The sequence below is a fragment of the Scleropages formosus genome, chromosome 5 (assembly GCF_900964775.1).
Source record: "Scleropages formosus chromosome 5, fSclFor1.1, whole genome shotgun sequence".
NCBI lineage: Eukaryota > Metazoa > Chordata > Actinopteri > Osteoglossiformes > Osteoglossidae > Scleropages > Scleropages formosus.
In genome coordinates, this window is record NC_041810.1 from 35,584,024 (window position 1) to 35,601,159 (window position 17,136).

The window sequence follows — 17,136 nt, forward strand, 5'->3', positions numbered from 1 at the left end:
GGAAACAGTACTGAAAACATGGTACAAGTCCATCACAGGACTTTTATTGACTTGAAGTAACATTCAAATTACATCTGTCTTAAAAATTTGAGAGATCTCTGTAGTCTCATATTTTGCATGTACTGTTGACCATCCCAAAAGCGTGCAATGTTTGTCAGATTCTGGCCACTTTCAACTTCGCTATCTATGCAGTCAGTAAAAGCTTAATAATAGAAGTGTACCTTAATTTGTTCACTGAGTAGGATCTTTAAAAATCTCAGACAAAGCTATAATAAAAATATGCTGTAAGACATTTACAATCTTCAAGCCATATTAAAATTAGAAGTAATTTAAAATTACATTTACCTGATGCTTTTCTCAAAGCAACTAAGAATGTTAAAGCTACAATTATTTACTTGTTTATACAGCTGGGTAATTTTAGGGTACTACAGCTGCAGGTGGGGATTAAACCTGCAACCTTTAGATCCAAAGGAAGTAGCTCTGATACACACACACACACACACACACACACACACACACACACACACACACACACAAAATAAAAAAAAAAAACCATCTGAACCACTTGTTCCATGCAGGGAACCAGAGCCTACCCAGCAACACAGGGAGGGGACACACCCAGGACAGGACACCAGTCCACCGCAAGGCACCCCAAGCAGGACTTGAACCCCAGACCCACCGGAGAACAGGACCCGGTCCAACCCACTGTGCCACCACACCCCCCATTCTGACAAATACACAACCAGCTATCCCTAAAGTACTGAAAATAAAGATATGTCCATAATCTGTTAGTGCCGGCTGTTGACTTATTTACCCATCCCTTACAAACACCAGACGTGAAGATGAGGAAGAATTCACAAGATCTGCAATGAAGAGATACGAGATCACCTTTGAAGGTTCCTGTCTTTGATTCTATCCCAACTTTGTCTGCTGTCATCTTTTGAAGAAGACACGGATTAAACTTTCCAAGCTTTCCCAACCCGAAGAGGGAAGGTTCCTTAACAGAATAGGAGATTTTATTAGTGGGCTGGGGTTCAAGTCCTGCTTGGGGTGCCTTGTGGCAGACTGGCATCCCATCTGGGGTGTGTCCCCTTACCCCCCCAGCCCTGAATTGCCAGGCTAGGCCGTAACTCACTGCGACCCCATTCAGGACAAGCAGTTGTAGACATTGTGCGTGATTATTGGGCTGTGCAAATTATTACTTGGGCAGCATTCTTTGTGGTTTTTCATGAAGTCATCTTCATATTACCCAAGACTTTTAAGATCTGCACCTTTAATCGAGAAATTCCATCTCCACCTGAAAAGTGTGGTATTCGGCACTCTTCATGACTGTAGCTGACCCGGATTGTAATACCGCTGTTGCCTCGAAGCTCCTGAGCTATGGATTTGGTTGAGGGTCTGAACCTATATAAAGGGTTGTAGCTCACCTAGAAGAAAAGATGCTAGCTAAATATGTAGCAAAAAGTTATAATGTAAAGTTTAGTAATACATGGCTAACGATAAAACTTGAATTATGAAAACAAACGAGTCATGAATTCTTCCATTTAGTCAAATTGCTTCCAAGTAAATGTTACTATTGCTTTTAATTATAATTGTTATAAAAGTTTTTCTTCACAAAGCAAGACTTTCAGATGCTTTAGCAAGAAGAAAGATGTTACAATTTAACACACGCAACAGGCATGATTTATTGTAATGGCTGAAAAGTACACTCAGTTTGAATCTGTATAAGTGAAATTGTCAACTTGTACATACAACCATGAAAAGGCAAGAAAAAGTTAGATGTTCAGGAAAAGCCACTGAGTGTGGTACAACCCCTGGCAAAAATTATGGAATCACCACACTTTGAGCATGTTTACCCAACTTTTTTACTTCATAGCAAATAAACAAATCACAGATACAACACACATTTTTTGTTTAATAGCTGGACACTCTGGCTTTGTTGAACATACCTCAAACAAATTAAATTAAATTACTTTAATTAATGGCATTTTTTTTCCAAAATCAGGTAGAGGAAAAAATTATGGAATCATCAACAAAAAAAATAGTCAATACTTTGTCGTTCCTCCACGGGCTTTTATGATGACCTGGATTCTTTGAGGTATTGACTTCATTAAGGAAAAACAATATTCTTCATCAATCTGGTTCCAACTTTCTCGAATAGCCGTTAACAGATCAGCTTTGTAGGATGGAGCCTTGTCATGGACCAGTTTTTTCAATTCCCACCATAAATTTTCAATCGGACTGAGAGCTGGACTGTTTGCTGGCCATGTCATTGAGTTGATATGCCTTTCCTGAAGAATGTACACCTGGGCATTGACTGCTGAGGTCATGATTGCCATCTCACCTGGTCATTTATCTGACATGCAACCCCGTATCATAAATGACTGGGGAAATTTGATTGTTTTCTTGAGGCAGTCATCTTTATATGTTTCATTAGAACGGCACCAGACAAAAGTTCCAGCATGATCGCCTTGGCCAATGCAGATTTGTGATTCATCACTGAATATCACTTACATCCAGTCATCCACACTCCATGATTGCTTCTCTTTAGCCCACTGTAACCTTGTTTTCTTCTGTTTAGGTGTCAGTGCTGGTTTTCGTTTGGCTTTTCTATATATGAATCCCATTTCTTTCAGCCGATTTCTTACAGTTCCTTCACAAACATTGACTCCAGTTTCCGCCCATTTGTTTTTCATTTGTTTTGTTGTGCATTTTCTATTTTCACGGCATATTGCTTTCAGTTTTCTATCCTGACGCTTTGATGTCTTCCTTGGTCTACCCCCGTTTTCCTTTTATTACCTTCCCATTTTGTTTATACTTGCACCAAATTTTAGAGAGCTGACTGGGAACAACCAACTTCTTTTGCCACACTCCGTGTTGGATTTCCTTCTTGGAGAAGTTTTATTATCCTTTCCATTGTTTCTATTGACAACTCTCTTGTTGGGGCCATGTTTCCTTTCAATCAGTCAAGTCCAACAGCTCGTTAAGCTGAGTAAGCTCTCTCTTTTAACTGCAGACTAATTTGCATTTTTTGACTTGTGTCTGTGTTTGTTTTAAAAATGCAAACACCAAGTGATTCCATAATTTTTTCCTTAACATTGAGTGATTCCATAATTTTTTCTTCTACTTCATTTGAAAAAAAATTGCATTAACTTAATTTAATTTGTTTGAGGTATGTTTAATGAACCCAGAATATTCAGCTATTAAACAAAAATTTTGTGTTCTCTCTGTGATTTGTTTATTTGCTACAACGTAAAAAAGCTGTGTGAACATCCTCAAAGTGTGGTGATTCCATAATTTTGGCAGGGGTTGTACTAGTGTAGTTGAATCACAGCACTGGAATCATTTCCAAATAAACTAGAATTTTTCAATATCTTAACCCAAAAAAAAAATTCACATGTTCAATACTGATTATGGTAACCTGCTTTCAACAATATAATGTTGAACAAAATTGAGGCCAGAAGTTACATACAGATCTGTTTCCATACACATTCAGTTAATTCAAGCAGCTCTACTGCATGGCTTGACATCAAACTGACAGCAGGTTGACTACTCAGCCTCGACTCCCAAAGACTTTAGAGCGCAGGTAGGCCAGCTTCTCAGCCCGTGAGCGATGCAACATAGGGAACCACTCCCATGGTGGCAGATCTACAACCCTGTAGCCAGCTATCGCCAGCTGTCTCCTTTTCAACACTTGTAACCCTAGCAGCTGTTGAGACTGATAACAGAAATGGTTTCTAGTTGGCACCTGAAGAGCTAGGCGTTGGGTCAATCCACAGGTGGACTCTTGGCTTGAGAGTGACTGCAAGATGGGTCTTGTCAGGGCATTCACAAGACCACTGGTCAGTGTCACTCCACCTCTAAATATCCTATCATCATCCTCTTCCTTAAGTTGCACCGTGCAATTCTTAGAGTCAAGGTTTCCATGTGATAGCTGACTTGAACATCCTTTAATGTTGGTCAACTGAGCTAGCAAATCCTCTGTAATGACAACCCCAACATGATTTCCCTTCAATGTACAGGGGTGAGATGATGAAGTTTTGCCTTGGTTAGCGGCACTGTCTTTGGATTCAGAAACAAGAGGCACAGGGACCCCTGTATGGTCCAGCCACACCTCCAGGTCGACTGAACGTGTATGTGGCAATATCATGTGCTTATGCACAAAGGATTCTCCACCAAGCAGCTCCTGTAGCAACCCCTCAGCCTCCAGAACTTCCATCTTCACACAGGCATCCCTCTGTGCAAACCTCCAAAGCTGCTGGCGCACCTCGTCTCCCAGGCTTGGACTAATCCGCGGGCCTGTCCAGTTGGGAATTTCCAAGCCCACTGATGCATCCAGGGTAAACAAGTCCTTCTTCAGATCCAAGTGCTGCAACCTTGTGGCTACAGTCACAAAGTCTGGGCTAAGGGCTAGGTTTAGTAGATCACAAGGGTACAGGCCTACAAAGGCCAAGCCCAGTAATCCTGTCAGCAGATGCTCAGGAAAACGCTGGAACTCAGCTTCCCGGAGACGCAAGGCATGGGTGAGGCAGGGGTACAGCTTGGGAACTTTACTGGGGTTAAACCCAAGCATACCAAAAGACCAAAGCAGCTTTCCAGCATCCTTGCTTCGGCAGTGAGGTAAAAGAGGTGGCAGGCATTCAGCCACAGCAGACAGTATATGGTCATCTTTGTAGTGTAAGGAAGAACAGGCCAAGGCCACATGCATAAGACCTTGGACTCCCATCTGGGGAGCACGGCATGGAATCTCTTTCCTCAAGGCTGAAAGAAGTCCGCGGTGGTCTATGTGGTTGAACCGCAAGAGTTTAAGAACATTGACCAAGGCAAAATTGCTCAACTTATCCACCATCTCATAAGCGCGATCAGCCAGCATGCGGGCACTTCTCTCCGACAGGCTGCTTTGAGATTTGAAGAGACCTAGACTGACAGCACCCATCTCCTCTGGCAAAAGCTGGTTCAAATGTCGGAGTAGGACTTGCTCCAGACTTGGGAATAAAGTCAATGGGCATTGCCGGCTCTCCCCTACTACATAGAGCAACTGCACTAGCTCTGGAACTCCAAGTTCTTCCAAATTGCAATAAACACGCTTATAAAGCTGTTCCAGGTAATGTGGCACCTGTCTACCTAAACACCTCCATAAGTCTGCAATGAGCAATAACTGCTTCAGATCCATCTCCTCTGTACGACAGCTCAGCTCTCCCTCATACAACCCCAGTATGCTGTGTGTATTGGGCATGCCCAGCAGCACAAAAGCCCGCAGAATCTCTAAAAGCTGTGTATGTGTAAAATTATGCAAATTCTCTACACTGTACCGTAGCAGCATGATGAACCGTGTGTCAACCTGCACCAAAGGCTGCTGGTCAGGTCTAAGGTGGCCCAACTTACTCAAGATGTGAACAATGTCTGCAGGGTTAAGACTGCTCTTTAATACTTTCACCTTCTGGAGCAGTAAGAAAGCTTCATCTATTGTGATAGGTGGTGGTTTCAGGGACCGGTCATAGCTCATGGTACGATATTCCTGACGGCATTTCTGGAAAGCACGGGGTTCAATGCTGATATCAGGAGTCAGTTCCTCATTTTTGTTAGTGGGACCTGCAGTTTTCTTTCCCGGATCACTTTGGTTGAAGGCCAGGTCCAATAAGATATTCTTGGAGCTTGAGAGATGGCGTGAGGAACTGACAGTATATGGGTTACTTTTCTGACGAAAGTGGGTTGTGAGAGTGGATGGTGTTAGATCTTCATCTGTCTCACAGCCTGCCAATAGAGGCAAGTCAGACTGTGACCATGGGCATGGATATGCTGAAGGATTGTACTGTACGGGGTGTTCCTGTGAACTAGGACACCTGTGGTCTGAATGCCGCCTGCCATTGTGATCCTCCGCGTCCCGTTTCTGCACTCCGTCATTTCTATGCAGGAACTGGGCCCTCCAGAGCCTTTTCCTACAGGCAGAGGTAAGGAAACAGGATCCAGACACAAGGCAATTCAGTCCTCCAGAAGTCATTACTTCCAAATACTAACAGGAGAGAGGGGAGAAAAAAAAAAAATCTTGTCAGAAAAAGGATCAAGGTAAAACAGCAAAGTGATAATATACAGATATTGTTTACAGTTCAGACCAAACATCTGCAGTTATTTAATGGAACATTTTGTTAAAATTAACAGTTTTAAAGCAGCCAGAGTTGACTGTATTACTGACAATAACATTAAGTATGTGCAAACAGCTTAATAAGCTTATTCAGAAAATGCCAGTTCCATAAATTATGCAAAGTATTAAGATGGGCACAGCCCATACAACTACGTGACAGCTAAAAGAATGATTCCATGAAACTCTTACAATTTATACAACTTCTAATTTTTACTGTTGCAATCAATCAGTGATACTGATCAGTGTTTTCCTTCTAGAGAGGCACAAAACCTGAGGAAATGTTGTTGAAGAATCATACATGAAGTCTATGTAGAGGAGAACTGATATCTGTTTAGTTCTGTGGAAAACGATCCATTAGTTGACAACTCAGAATAATTTTAATTGAGAAATTATGTCCTGAAAGAAAAAGTTTTTCTAAATGCTTTTAACACTCCTAAATGAGTAATATTTCAATTAATCAAAATACTTTGCCCTTAAATAAAGGGGACTTTAAATCCGTGTTAAAGAAAATCATCTTTTCTTACATTTCAAGAATAAAACTGCCAGCTAAAATTAGCCCTGCACACCCATGTGACATGCATGCAGAACCACCACAAATTCTCATCAAGATTATTTTAACCATGTAATGCATTACAGTCATTAAACTTCCAATAAAGGTCAGTAATTAAGACGGAGCAAAAAGCAGCATACTGTAAAGCATCTGATAAGCAGGGTTCCCCACCGTAAGTGTAAATGAGCTCAACTGGGTGTGTCCCCTTCCAGCCTTATGCCCCGTGTTGGGCTCCGGTTCATCGCAACCCCTCTTGGAACAAGCGATTTCAGTCAGTGTGTGTGTGTGTTAGGTTTTCCTTCCATTACAGTTCTGCATCATAGAAACAACATGCTTGCAAAATATGACTGAATATGTACAGTATTCTCCCATTTGGGCAGTTCAAGTGCTCTGTTGTCAACTGAACCAGATAAATGGAAACCGACAACCATTTTAAACAACATTTAAAAGCACACTGGGTCCTCTTACATTTACGTGTATTCAATTAGCAGACGTTTTTCTCCAGAGTGATGTACAACTCAAAGAAAATACAATGTGTTCATGACTTTAGAAGAAAGAGACACTTACATGCAGACACGTGATTCTAAAGTACAGTTTGTTTCTTTCCACCATATGAACCAAATGTCCTGTTAAAGCTACAATGACCTAAAAATTTGTTGTATTCATTTAATTTTCATCACCTGCTTGTGTGATGTGCTCCAGTGCATTTCTGGAAAATCTATGGTGTGAGGCAGGGTCTGGTCTTTTATTAAGTTTAAACAATTAAAAGTCATTCATGTTTTACATTTAAAACTTAGCAAAAAAAAAATTTAATCTCCCCAAGCTCTTATTTGATTCATTACATAAGTGTATGCTGTGCTCATAGCACCTGGGCACTTTCAGTTCATCTATTCAATCAATAAAAGAATAAAAATACAGAAAGGCCTTCATTTACTCACTAGGAGCTGGAAAATCATGCCACTGCATCAACTCTGACTCTGCAAATTTGCATGGTTTTCCTGTTAAGGGAGGGTAGGGAAATAGTTTGCCAATACCTTCTACTGCACAGTTTTTGATTGACTCAAGTTTTAAACTGATAGAAAAGGCTTTCTTTTGGCTTTACAGTTTAAAATATACATTTGCAAAGCTCAAAGAAGAAGAAACTAGTGCGTTAACCACCCAGATTTTCGCTTATCTGTACTCCAAATATTAATGCAATGTTCCTTTATCTGCACCAAAGCTTCCCTAGTACATGGTCTGGGAAAAGCTGAGGCCAAACTAAAACTGCACCAAGTGGCTAAAGGAGACGCAAGGAAATACCTGAAGGGTACTGTGTACCCACGCTCGCAATACTGCCTTTCAAGGCACAGCCAACGATGATGGCACCACGTTGGCTGAACGTCCGCCAAGCCAACACTCACATGACAATTACACTAACAAGTTCATGTTCATCGATGCTCACGTGTACCACCGAGTATGGGAGAGCAGCTGGTACTACTGGCTGCTGTGCAGGGGGTGCACCTCGTGAACATGCATTGCTTACAGGTGTACGACGAGTAAAAAAATCAATGTGCGTTAATTGCTTCGACATAAAAACACTGTATAACGTCCCACCTTGGCTATGCTGTTGGCAGCAGCGATACCAGTGAGAGGCTCAGGAGAAAGGACTCTGAGAGCACACTTATTCTTGAACAATACAGGGGTCAACAGCAGCAACACAGCCCCCTTCCCCCAATGGTCATTACATGAATAAAAACCAGTATAATAGATAACACTCAAACATGTACACAAACATACAGCAGCAGCAGCAAACAGCATTAAAATTTGTGTAAGAACAAAGGAATTAGAGCACCGCTGTATTGTTGCTAGAGTTGGTGGGTGGGGGGGAAGGGGGTAAAAATGCAGAGAAACTGCATAATTAATATATGAATGTATATGGGGGGCACGATGGGTTGGACCGCAGTCCTGCTCTCCGGTGGGTCTGGGGTTCGAGTCCTGCTTGGGGTGCCTTGCGACGGACTGGCGTCCCGTCCTGGGTGTCCCCCCTCCCCCTCTGGCCTTATGCCCTGTGTTGCTGGGTTGGCTCCGGTTCCCCGTGACCCCGTATGGGACAAGCGGTTCCGAAATGTGTGTGTGTATATCTTACTATTTATGTTTTAACACTTAAGTGTGTTCTGTATATTCATGCATCATATGATATGAAGGGTAATTAGTGTGGTTAGCAGAGCAGTGAAGAGGGCCACGTTCAGTACACGCAACAGGGCATTACGGTATAACTTACACTGCACTCATGTAGGGGTACAGTGGGTTTGGCTGGGTCCTGCTCTCTGGCGGGCCTGGGGTTCGAGTTCTACTTGGGGTGCCTTGCGACAGACTGGCGTCCTGTCCTGGGTGTCCCCTCCCCCTCCAGCCCTGCGCCCTGCATTTCCGGGTTAGGCTCCGGTCCGCCACAACCCCACATGGGACAAGCAGTTTCAGACTGTGTGTGTGTGTGTGTGTGTGTGTGTGTGTGTGCACTCTCATGTGCTTTACAGCCTTCGCTGTAGGCAACTTCATAGAGAAAACAGGGCACAAATATAGCAATGCTAGCAAAAGTTGTGCAGGCCGAGAGTCTCTCTTTAAGGTCACTTTCGGTGTGCCAGGTGCGTGCGCCATGCGTCACCACGCTGACAGGAGCGCCACACACTGCTGTACCAAAGCTACGGTCCCCGTTGCTGTCGTGCCAAGGTGACCTGCCTAGGGCGCCACTGGATCGCTGCGTGCTGTAGCGTAGAGCCTCGAACAAAGGAATCCCTGCGAGTGCTTCAGCCAAAGAAAGAAAGGGAAGGACACAGCTAGAAGACATGTACACTTGTGACTTGGAGGGAAATGCAGACAATTAATACACAACAATTTAAAGCAGAAATGACTGTCAATATTACTTTCCTCCTTTGGATCTCTGCAAAGGTACTTGTAAGGCCTCGAGGCCACAACTGTCAGTGTCACGCGACTACACGTGACGTGTCCACGTGGAGCCCGGCTTCACTTCAGTTCAGACACCACTGAGTCTGACGACACCGAGCGGAGCGCGCGCGCTGAAGAAGACAGCCAAGTGTCCCCAAGACCAAGTAGAGCAGTGAAACTGTTAGCTAAAAGAACGGAGAGGAACGGAACAGTCGGCAATATAACCGAGCGGGAAACCTAAGTTCTTCGTCTCATCATGCGCTCAGCTCTGAGTCTGTTAGCACTGAGCTCTGTTTTGTTTAGAACACAAATACCCACCTAGGACCACCGCTACTAGTGGCAAGCAGGCAGGCAGACGGACGGACGGAAGCTCCGCCGAGGATCACCACTTTCTACGCACAGCATTTATACAAGGCACACGAGCAGTAACGTTGCGTTCGAACGCCTCCGCGCCACTTGCTCTCCTCGTCGCCATCGTTGCACTTTCCTCCGCGCGGGGCCCAACAGCGCATGCGCACGACGCGTTTTGCGTCAGCCCTTCCGGCTCGAGTACAGGAAATGAGCCGTAGCACTCTTAAAGGCGCAGGCACAGCCCTGAGTTAATCTTGAAAAAAAAAATGTGTCGGGCTACATCTTAATGTGCTGCTGCTGCACAGGGTCAGTGGTTCACTGCCGCTGTATTTTTTTTCATTTTTTTTTTTCTGGGTCTCGGCCCAGAGCCTATCCCGGAAGCGCAGGGCTCCTGGTTAATGAGAGTACACCATAGGTGGGATGCCAGTCCATCGCAGGGTAGCCCCTCCCACATGCAACAGGTAAGATATGCCTATGAATGGTGAGAGGAAACCAGAGCACCTGGAGGAAACCCATGCAAATCCTACACTGGAACAACCCTGCCACGAGGTTGCATCACTACCCAGTGCACCAGTGTCCTGCTTTTTTCCTTTTACAGTGCATTCTTTTTATCCACGCTGTCATCCTTCCTTGTATCATACACTAGGTCCTCATATTAGCAATGTTTGCATAACGAATCTTCAAAGCTCTTTCCCCCCTAGAGCCACAGATATTTCCTCTTGCATCACCACCTGGATATCTGACCACCTCCTACAATTAAACCTCTGCAAGATGGAGATCCTTCACCTCCCTGCTGGTCCGTCATCCTGTTGAGAACTCTCTGTCAAACTTGATAGATCCCTCATCTTGCCTACTTTGCTGGCTAAGAGCCTAAGAGTAATTATTGACTCATGCCTGTCATTGTCTAAACATAACAAAGCCACAGACACATCCTCCAGAACATCCACAGGTGTCTCCCAGCTTCTGCCGTCAAACCTCTCCAACTGAAACAGAACGATGCTGCACGAGTCATATTTAACTTGCTGAAGCGTTCCCACATATCGCTCGTCCTCATTTCTCTGAACTGGCTTCCTATAGCTGCCCGGATCAAATTTAAGATCCTGGTTATGACCTACAAAACCATCAATAGATCTGCTCCCCAATACCTACAAGACCTGACCACTCGCCTCACCCCAACCAGACTGCTACATTCCTCCACAACTGTCTGCTTGGTGGTCCCACGCACAAGAAGTCCTAAAGCACGGTTCTGGCAGTTCTGACTCCAGTGTGGTGCAATGACCTTCCCCTCTCACTCAAAACTGCTGAATCTCTCTTAACATATAAGAAATGTCTGAAAACACATCTCTTTTGGACCTGATCTCATAAGTGCTGAATAAACTCAATAAAGCTCAATAAACACATGTTCAATAATTTTTAAGAAAATTTTGTTTAATCATTAAAAGGCCTATATGCAGCTACTCATGTGATGTATACTGCTTCATATCTTGGCATGAATGACAAATTGGCTGTACTTAAGAATCACATTTCTGTATCCAAATCTCTCCTTCTGTTGATGTGATACGCTTTCTGTGTTGCTCTCTGAGATGTATGTTGCTTGGAAAAAACACATCTGCTAAATGAATAAATGTAAATGTAGGGTCTGAGCTTGGGTGCCAAAATCCTATCTGAATTAGAATTGTTTAGAATTAAAAAGAGACAAGGTGGTCAGAGTATATTTTTGCATATATTCATCATTTGCTTTCCTTGTTTGTGCGTCTAGGTTTTGACCGACTGCCACAGGGGCCACAGTTGGGATGCGCAAGGAAAAAAGAGTAAGAGATACCTTTAAGATTCCATGTTGCATTCCTGTGCTGTGGCCTTCACACCTGCTTTTCTCTCAGTATAAATCTGAATCTGGACTGAAAATCAGGGACAAGGCTTCCATCAGCAAGGAGTTGGGGACAGCGTTAAATGAAAGAGTGCACTGTGGAATAGTAAAGCTTTAAAAGTGAACCGTTTCTGCGCCACCAGCCGACAACATCACAAGTGACTGAGCTCAGGTGCTGAAACCCCCTCTGAATGTACTCCTTCAGAATAAAAAAGGGGGCAGGACTGTCCAACAGACTCAACTTTAATTGTGCCCAAAACACAAACACTTTCCCACTGATTGCATTCACATCACATGAGTTTATTGATCATGTGCTTGTTGATGTTATTATTGGACACGCAACACAAGACGCCAGCAATTAAGTGGTGCACGTAACATGATTCAGTGACAATGTGGGCTGTAATTATGATGGTAATAGTAGCAATAATATATATGAAGCAAATAATAGAAAACTGAACTTACGAAAAGGAATTAAAAAAAAACCATTAAACAATGGCACCCCGAAAAGACCATTACTGATATGACACTCAAAAAAGTAGACATACCAAGTGTCAGGGAATTCTGTTAACACTGAACACCACTCAGCAAAAAAAGTAGTAGAGTTTCATTCAGCAGACCGCTGGACAGCAGTTCAGCACTCAAACCAGCGCTGGGGAGGCAGGGTTTCCTGAGCAAAAACAAAACACTCCTTAAAAACGATTAGAGTGACTGTCATCTACTAACAACTTCCATTGGTCAGATTAAATGCTTACATAAGATGATTTAGTTACTGAAATAAAGCTAACGCTTCCCAAAACATGGCACTTAGAATGAGGACATGGCATGTTTATGAGGACAGAAGAGAGACAAATCATGAGCATACAGTATTACATAAGACAGGGACATGCCAAATGCTCATCAGCAAAGACTGTCCCATGTTGTAGCACTTCATTGACCGCCCTATAGGCCAACTACGTACTAGATGGTTAAAGACAATATAATACTACATAATATAATATTTTGCGCTGCCCCACTGCACCTTGGAGGTGCAAGAGAATATGGCTTAAAATGCATTTCAGGCAGCTTGGAATTTGCATGGACTCTCTGTGTCTGCGTGGGTTTCCTCCCACAGTCCAAAGACATGCAGTTTAGGTGAACTGGTGGATCTAAATCGCTTGTAGTGCGTGAATGGGTGAGTGACTGTGTGTGTGTGTATGGCTATCCTGTAATATAATATAATGTAACGTGGCACGCAACGCTATGGGTTTGGATGGGGCAAAGAAGGACACAGAGGCAGCATTCATGTCAAATGATTTATTTGAACATCAGCACACAGGGAAATAATGCTCCTGGTCCAAGGACCCCATTTCCTCCAGGACCTGTGCCTCATGCCTTAACCATATGTGTGCTGAAGGCCACTAGGACCTCTTCCATCCTTGTCAAGGAGAGTGCTAATCTTCCCTCCTTTCATACAACCTCCTTTCATACAAACTGGTTAAGTTTAATGCTTTAATGCTGTCATACAACAGGGGGTGCGGTGGTGCAGTGGGTTGGACCACAGTCCTGCTCTCTGGTGGGTCTGGGGTTCGAGTCCTGCTTGGGGTGCCTTGCGACGGACTGGCATCCCGTCCTGGGTGTGTCCCCTGGCCCTATGCCCTGTGTTACCGGGTTGGCTCTGGTTCCCCACGACCCCGTATGGGACAAGCGGTTCTGAAAATGTGTGTGCGTGCGTGCTTTCATACAACCAGCCTTCCCAGTATGCTTAGCACACCCAGGCTCTTCTCCAACATACTGGTAAACATGGTCATCCCATCATTTCACCCAGTGGTTGTACACTCTATTTACAATTTACCATAATACAACTATGTACAAGAAGCAAATCTTCGCGCCCAAACACGCAGTAACGCGGGTTGTTACACACACACACACACACATTTTCAGAACCGCTTGTCCCATACGGGGTCACGGGGAACCGGAGCCTACCCGGTAACACAGGGCGTAAGGCCGGAGGGGGAGGGGACACACCCAGGACGGGACGCCAGTCCGTCGCAAGGCACCCCAAGCGGGACTCGAACCCCAGACCCACTGAAGAGGAGGACTGCGGTCCAACCCACTGCGCCACCGCACCCCCCTCGGGTTGTTACAATAATATAAAAATGAGGAAATATCTAATTTATAGTAACTGGTTAAGTTTAATGCTTTGCAATATCATCTTTCTTGTTGACTGGTGTGGTGTCCGAAATGAAAGTGCACCGTTCTTTGGAGGTTTTACTGAAACAAAGCATTGGAACACTTGGAGTGCACAAATAAAAGAGTTTATTAAGAACAGCAGCTCGTGTCATAATCTCACTTCTCACCGTAAAACCTTTTTTTTGTTTCCCGTGTGGAAAAGCCCCCGTTATACATAGTGCAGCCTATAACAATTCCCGCTTCAATTAAGAATTAACCAATGACAGTTTATTTTCATTAAACTTTATTTAATAAAGTTATTAATACAATACACAATTAAAAACAAACCAACAAATTTACGATCAAACAAATCCAAAACCACATTTCCTACAGTTGGTCAACAAAGCTTACCAAAAAGCCATTACATGAAATGCATTGTCAAGACCAGGGATGGGCAATTAATTTTCCCAAGGGGCCACATGAGAAACTGGGACTGTTGTGGAGGGCCAAACCAATAGGCTGAACTTAATTCTGATCAATACTAATTTTATCGCTTCATAAAAAGCAGCAAGTTGTATGGTTCTGATTAGCTGCTACATGTAAGAATACATGTTACGATAAGGGTATGAAAATGTGGAGTAGGTCAAATATAGCAGTAAAAAGTAGAAGAAAAACCAATCATTACAGCACTATTTCATTTTATTTTTAACATAACATACTTTTAACCTTCACAAAAACAATACTGAAAATGTGTATGCTTTGCAGTATGTTAAAGACCAGCAATTAATTCACTTTATATAAAAAGCAATAAGTGCTTTTGATGTTTTTGGTTCTTTTTTCATGTTCAGTGAGAGAGATCCAGTCTGTCTTGGGTTTGAAGAAGTGCACTGAAGTCTGGTTGAATGTCTGAGGTGGATATGCGAAGGACAGCTGACAGGTGATCATGAGGGAGAGAGGATCTGTATCTAGGATTTGTTGAACTTCATCACTGAGAATGGATCTACCTACATTTGTGAACATCTTCTGAGCATGCCTCCTCATGTGTGGAAAGTTCTCCTCTTTGAGAGAAGAGTAAAAATCCAGCAGTGATACTGACTAAAAGTGCTCTGCCAGTAGTGTATCAGACTGCAGGTCAATGAGTTTGAGCTGAACACACACACACACACATTTTCAGAACCGCTTGTCCCATACGGGGTCACGGGGAACCGGAGCCTACCCGGCAACACAGGGCATTAGGCCAGAGGGAGAAGGGGACAAACCCAGGACGGGACGCCAGTTCGCCGCAAGGCACCCCAAGCAGGACTCGAACCCCAGACCCACTGGAGAGCAGGACTGTGGTCCAACCCACTGCGCCACCGCACCCCCTTGAGCTGAACATTGCTGGGTGTATTATCCACACTGCAGGGGGATAAAGAAAAGTGCAACAAACTATTTCTGATTCAGTGCTCATGCCCTGATGAATTTAACTATTTTAGTTACAACATCAATAACATGGTTAATTTTTACACTGACTTACCTCCTGATATAATACAATGTAAAAATCCCAGTTTCTGGGTTAATTTCAGTCACTTTATCCTGCATCCGCTTCAAAAGTCCGACAATTTCCCCATGAGATTTGGACAACCATCCTAACACCTGCCAGTTTGTCCCATTTCAGTCCCAGCTTGTCCAACTATGCATTTTACCTCCATGAACAAATCACTCCCCGCCTGTCGTCGTCCCTTTCATTGACCGTATTGCTGCCAGCTCCTCCGTGACCTTAAACTTTCCTTCGTTATCCCACGTACAAAGACGAGTAACCGGGCTGTGTTGCGGACATCGCAGCTCTCATCAAAGCCAAGGAGAAAAAGTCAAAATTGTCCGCTTTGTTTTGCAGCTGAAGCTCCAGATTTCCCGCGACCGATGTCCTCGATCCTTCTCGTTATGGCACGCACACACATACGTAAATTGAAAAAAAAAATAGCCGTCACTTTCAAAATAAAATCAATGCGGTTGTATTCTGTGCATGGCGTACACTTATTTAGATTTTATTTCTAATTTCCGATTGATCTCTCACGGGCCGGACAGGGACAGCCAAAGGGCCGGATGTGGCCCGGGGGCCGTAAAATGCCCAGGTCTGGACAAGACAATAACAAAGTCTCTTTCCCATAACAATCCCCCTTCCTGGCTTCAAAATGTATAACTGACCTACGTCTTCCTCACATCAACACACCCATGAAATGACTGTCCCCCAATAGCAGCTTAACCTGAGTCATTGTATCACATACATGCATCTTCCAAAACACATAAAATACTTATAAGTTACAGTATAAAACTTTACCAAACCTCCTAAAACCTAAAATCAGACAAATACAAAGCAGACATACACATAATAAATTAGTCATGAATATAAAAAATTTAGAAGTGCACAGAACAAACCTTATAAAACAAGACTTACCAAAATCTCTGAATAAAATACTACACAGGTAAAAGCCACACATATTAAACAAATATAAAAGAAAAAAATATACATGGGGGTAGGATACAAGAAAGTACAACATGTTTTAAAAGAATGCAGTTCCATAAAGCAGACGTCCATCCTCAGAGCTTCAAGCACATTTTTCCACGAGGCCTTTCCATCTGTCCTTTGCCTCGTGGTAGCCCCAGGCGATCACATCCCGCTTAATCCTAAACTTCAGTTCAGCTCGAATTTTCAAAAAACACGCCATAGGCTCCCATTTCCAACCCCTTTCGGACAAGGTTAATGCGTGCATTCCACAATTCTCTCTTTGTCAAACTCACAATCAACCATATCCTACCAGAGGCTGCTTGGTTTACCTTGGGGGACAGTCCCTTCATGATATCATCAAAAGTCAACGCCATTTTACCGTCTAACTCTCCGCACAAGGGCTCAACCAGTGACCAGACTGTCCCGGCATAACCGCAATCCCAAAAAACGTTTGATCGTTTCCGCACCCAAACACTGGGGTCGCGGGCAGTTGGGACGTCCGGTCAACCCGTACCTATAAAGTTTCTCCATTACGGGTAATCTTTCATGGAGGCACTGCCAGTTTAAATCCTGTATTTTATTGTCGAGCCCCTTTGGCTGAATTCGGGTCCGAATGTCTTCCCCAAGGCCCAACATCACTCGCGTTCCCCTCATCTCCAACAAAGCAT

The 17,136-nt window shown here is 43.7% G+C and overlaps 1 protein-coding gene and 1 non-coding gene across 4 annotated transcripts; both read right to left on the reverse strand.

Annotated features, from left to right (window-relative positions):
• Nucleotides 1–3,414: 3,414 nt before the first annotated feature.
• fastkd5 (FAST kinase domains 5) lies at nucleotides 3,415–10,103 on the reverse strand. 3 transcript variants are annotated; one of them, XM_018734334.1, is made up of 2 exons: nucleotides 9,933–10,103; nucleotides 3,415–6,013 (listed from the first exon to the last, which is right to left on the reverse strand). In XM_018734334.1, exon 2 carries the CDS (start codon nucleotides 5,999–6,001, stop codon nucleotides 3,554–3,556), a length of 2,448 nt encoding a protein of 815 aa, XP_018589850.1. In that variant the 5' UTR covers nucleotides 6,002–6,013; nucleotides 9,933–10,103; the 3' UTR covers nucleotides 3,415–3,553. The 3 variants fall into 3 exon arrangements, 2 of the variants coding, with proteins under 2 accessions (XP_018589850.1, XP_018589851.1); XM_018734335.1 differs by lacking the exon at nucleotides 9,933–10,103 and adding an exon at nucleotides 6,864–7,180; XR_001965234.2 differs by lacking the exon at nucleotides 3,415–6,013 and adding an exon at nucleotides 9,173–9,473.
• A 3,049-nt stretch (nucleotides 10,104–13,152) lies between these two features.
• On the reverse strand, nucleotides 13,153–13,289 carry LOC114910614 (U6atac minor spliceosomal RNA). Its single transcript, XR_003797730.1, has one exon. It is a non-coding gene; the product is annotated as a U6atac minor spliceosomal RNA (small nuclear RNA).
• Between the last annotated feature and the right edge of the window lie 3,847 nt (nucleotides 13,290–17,136).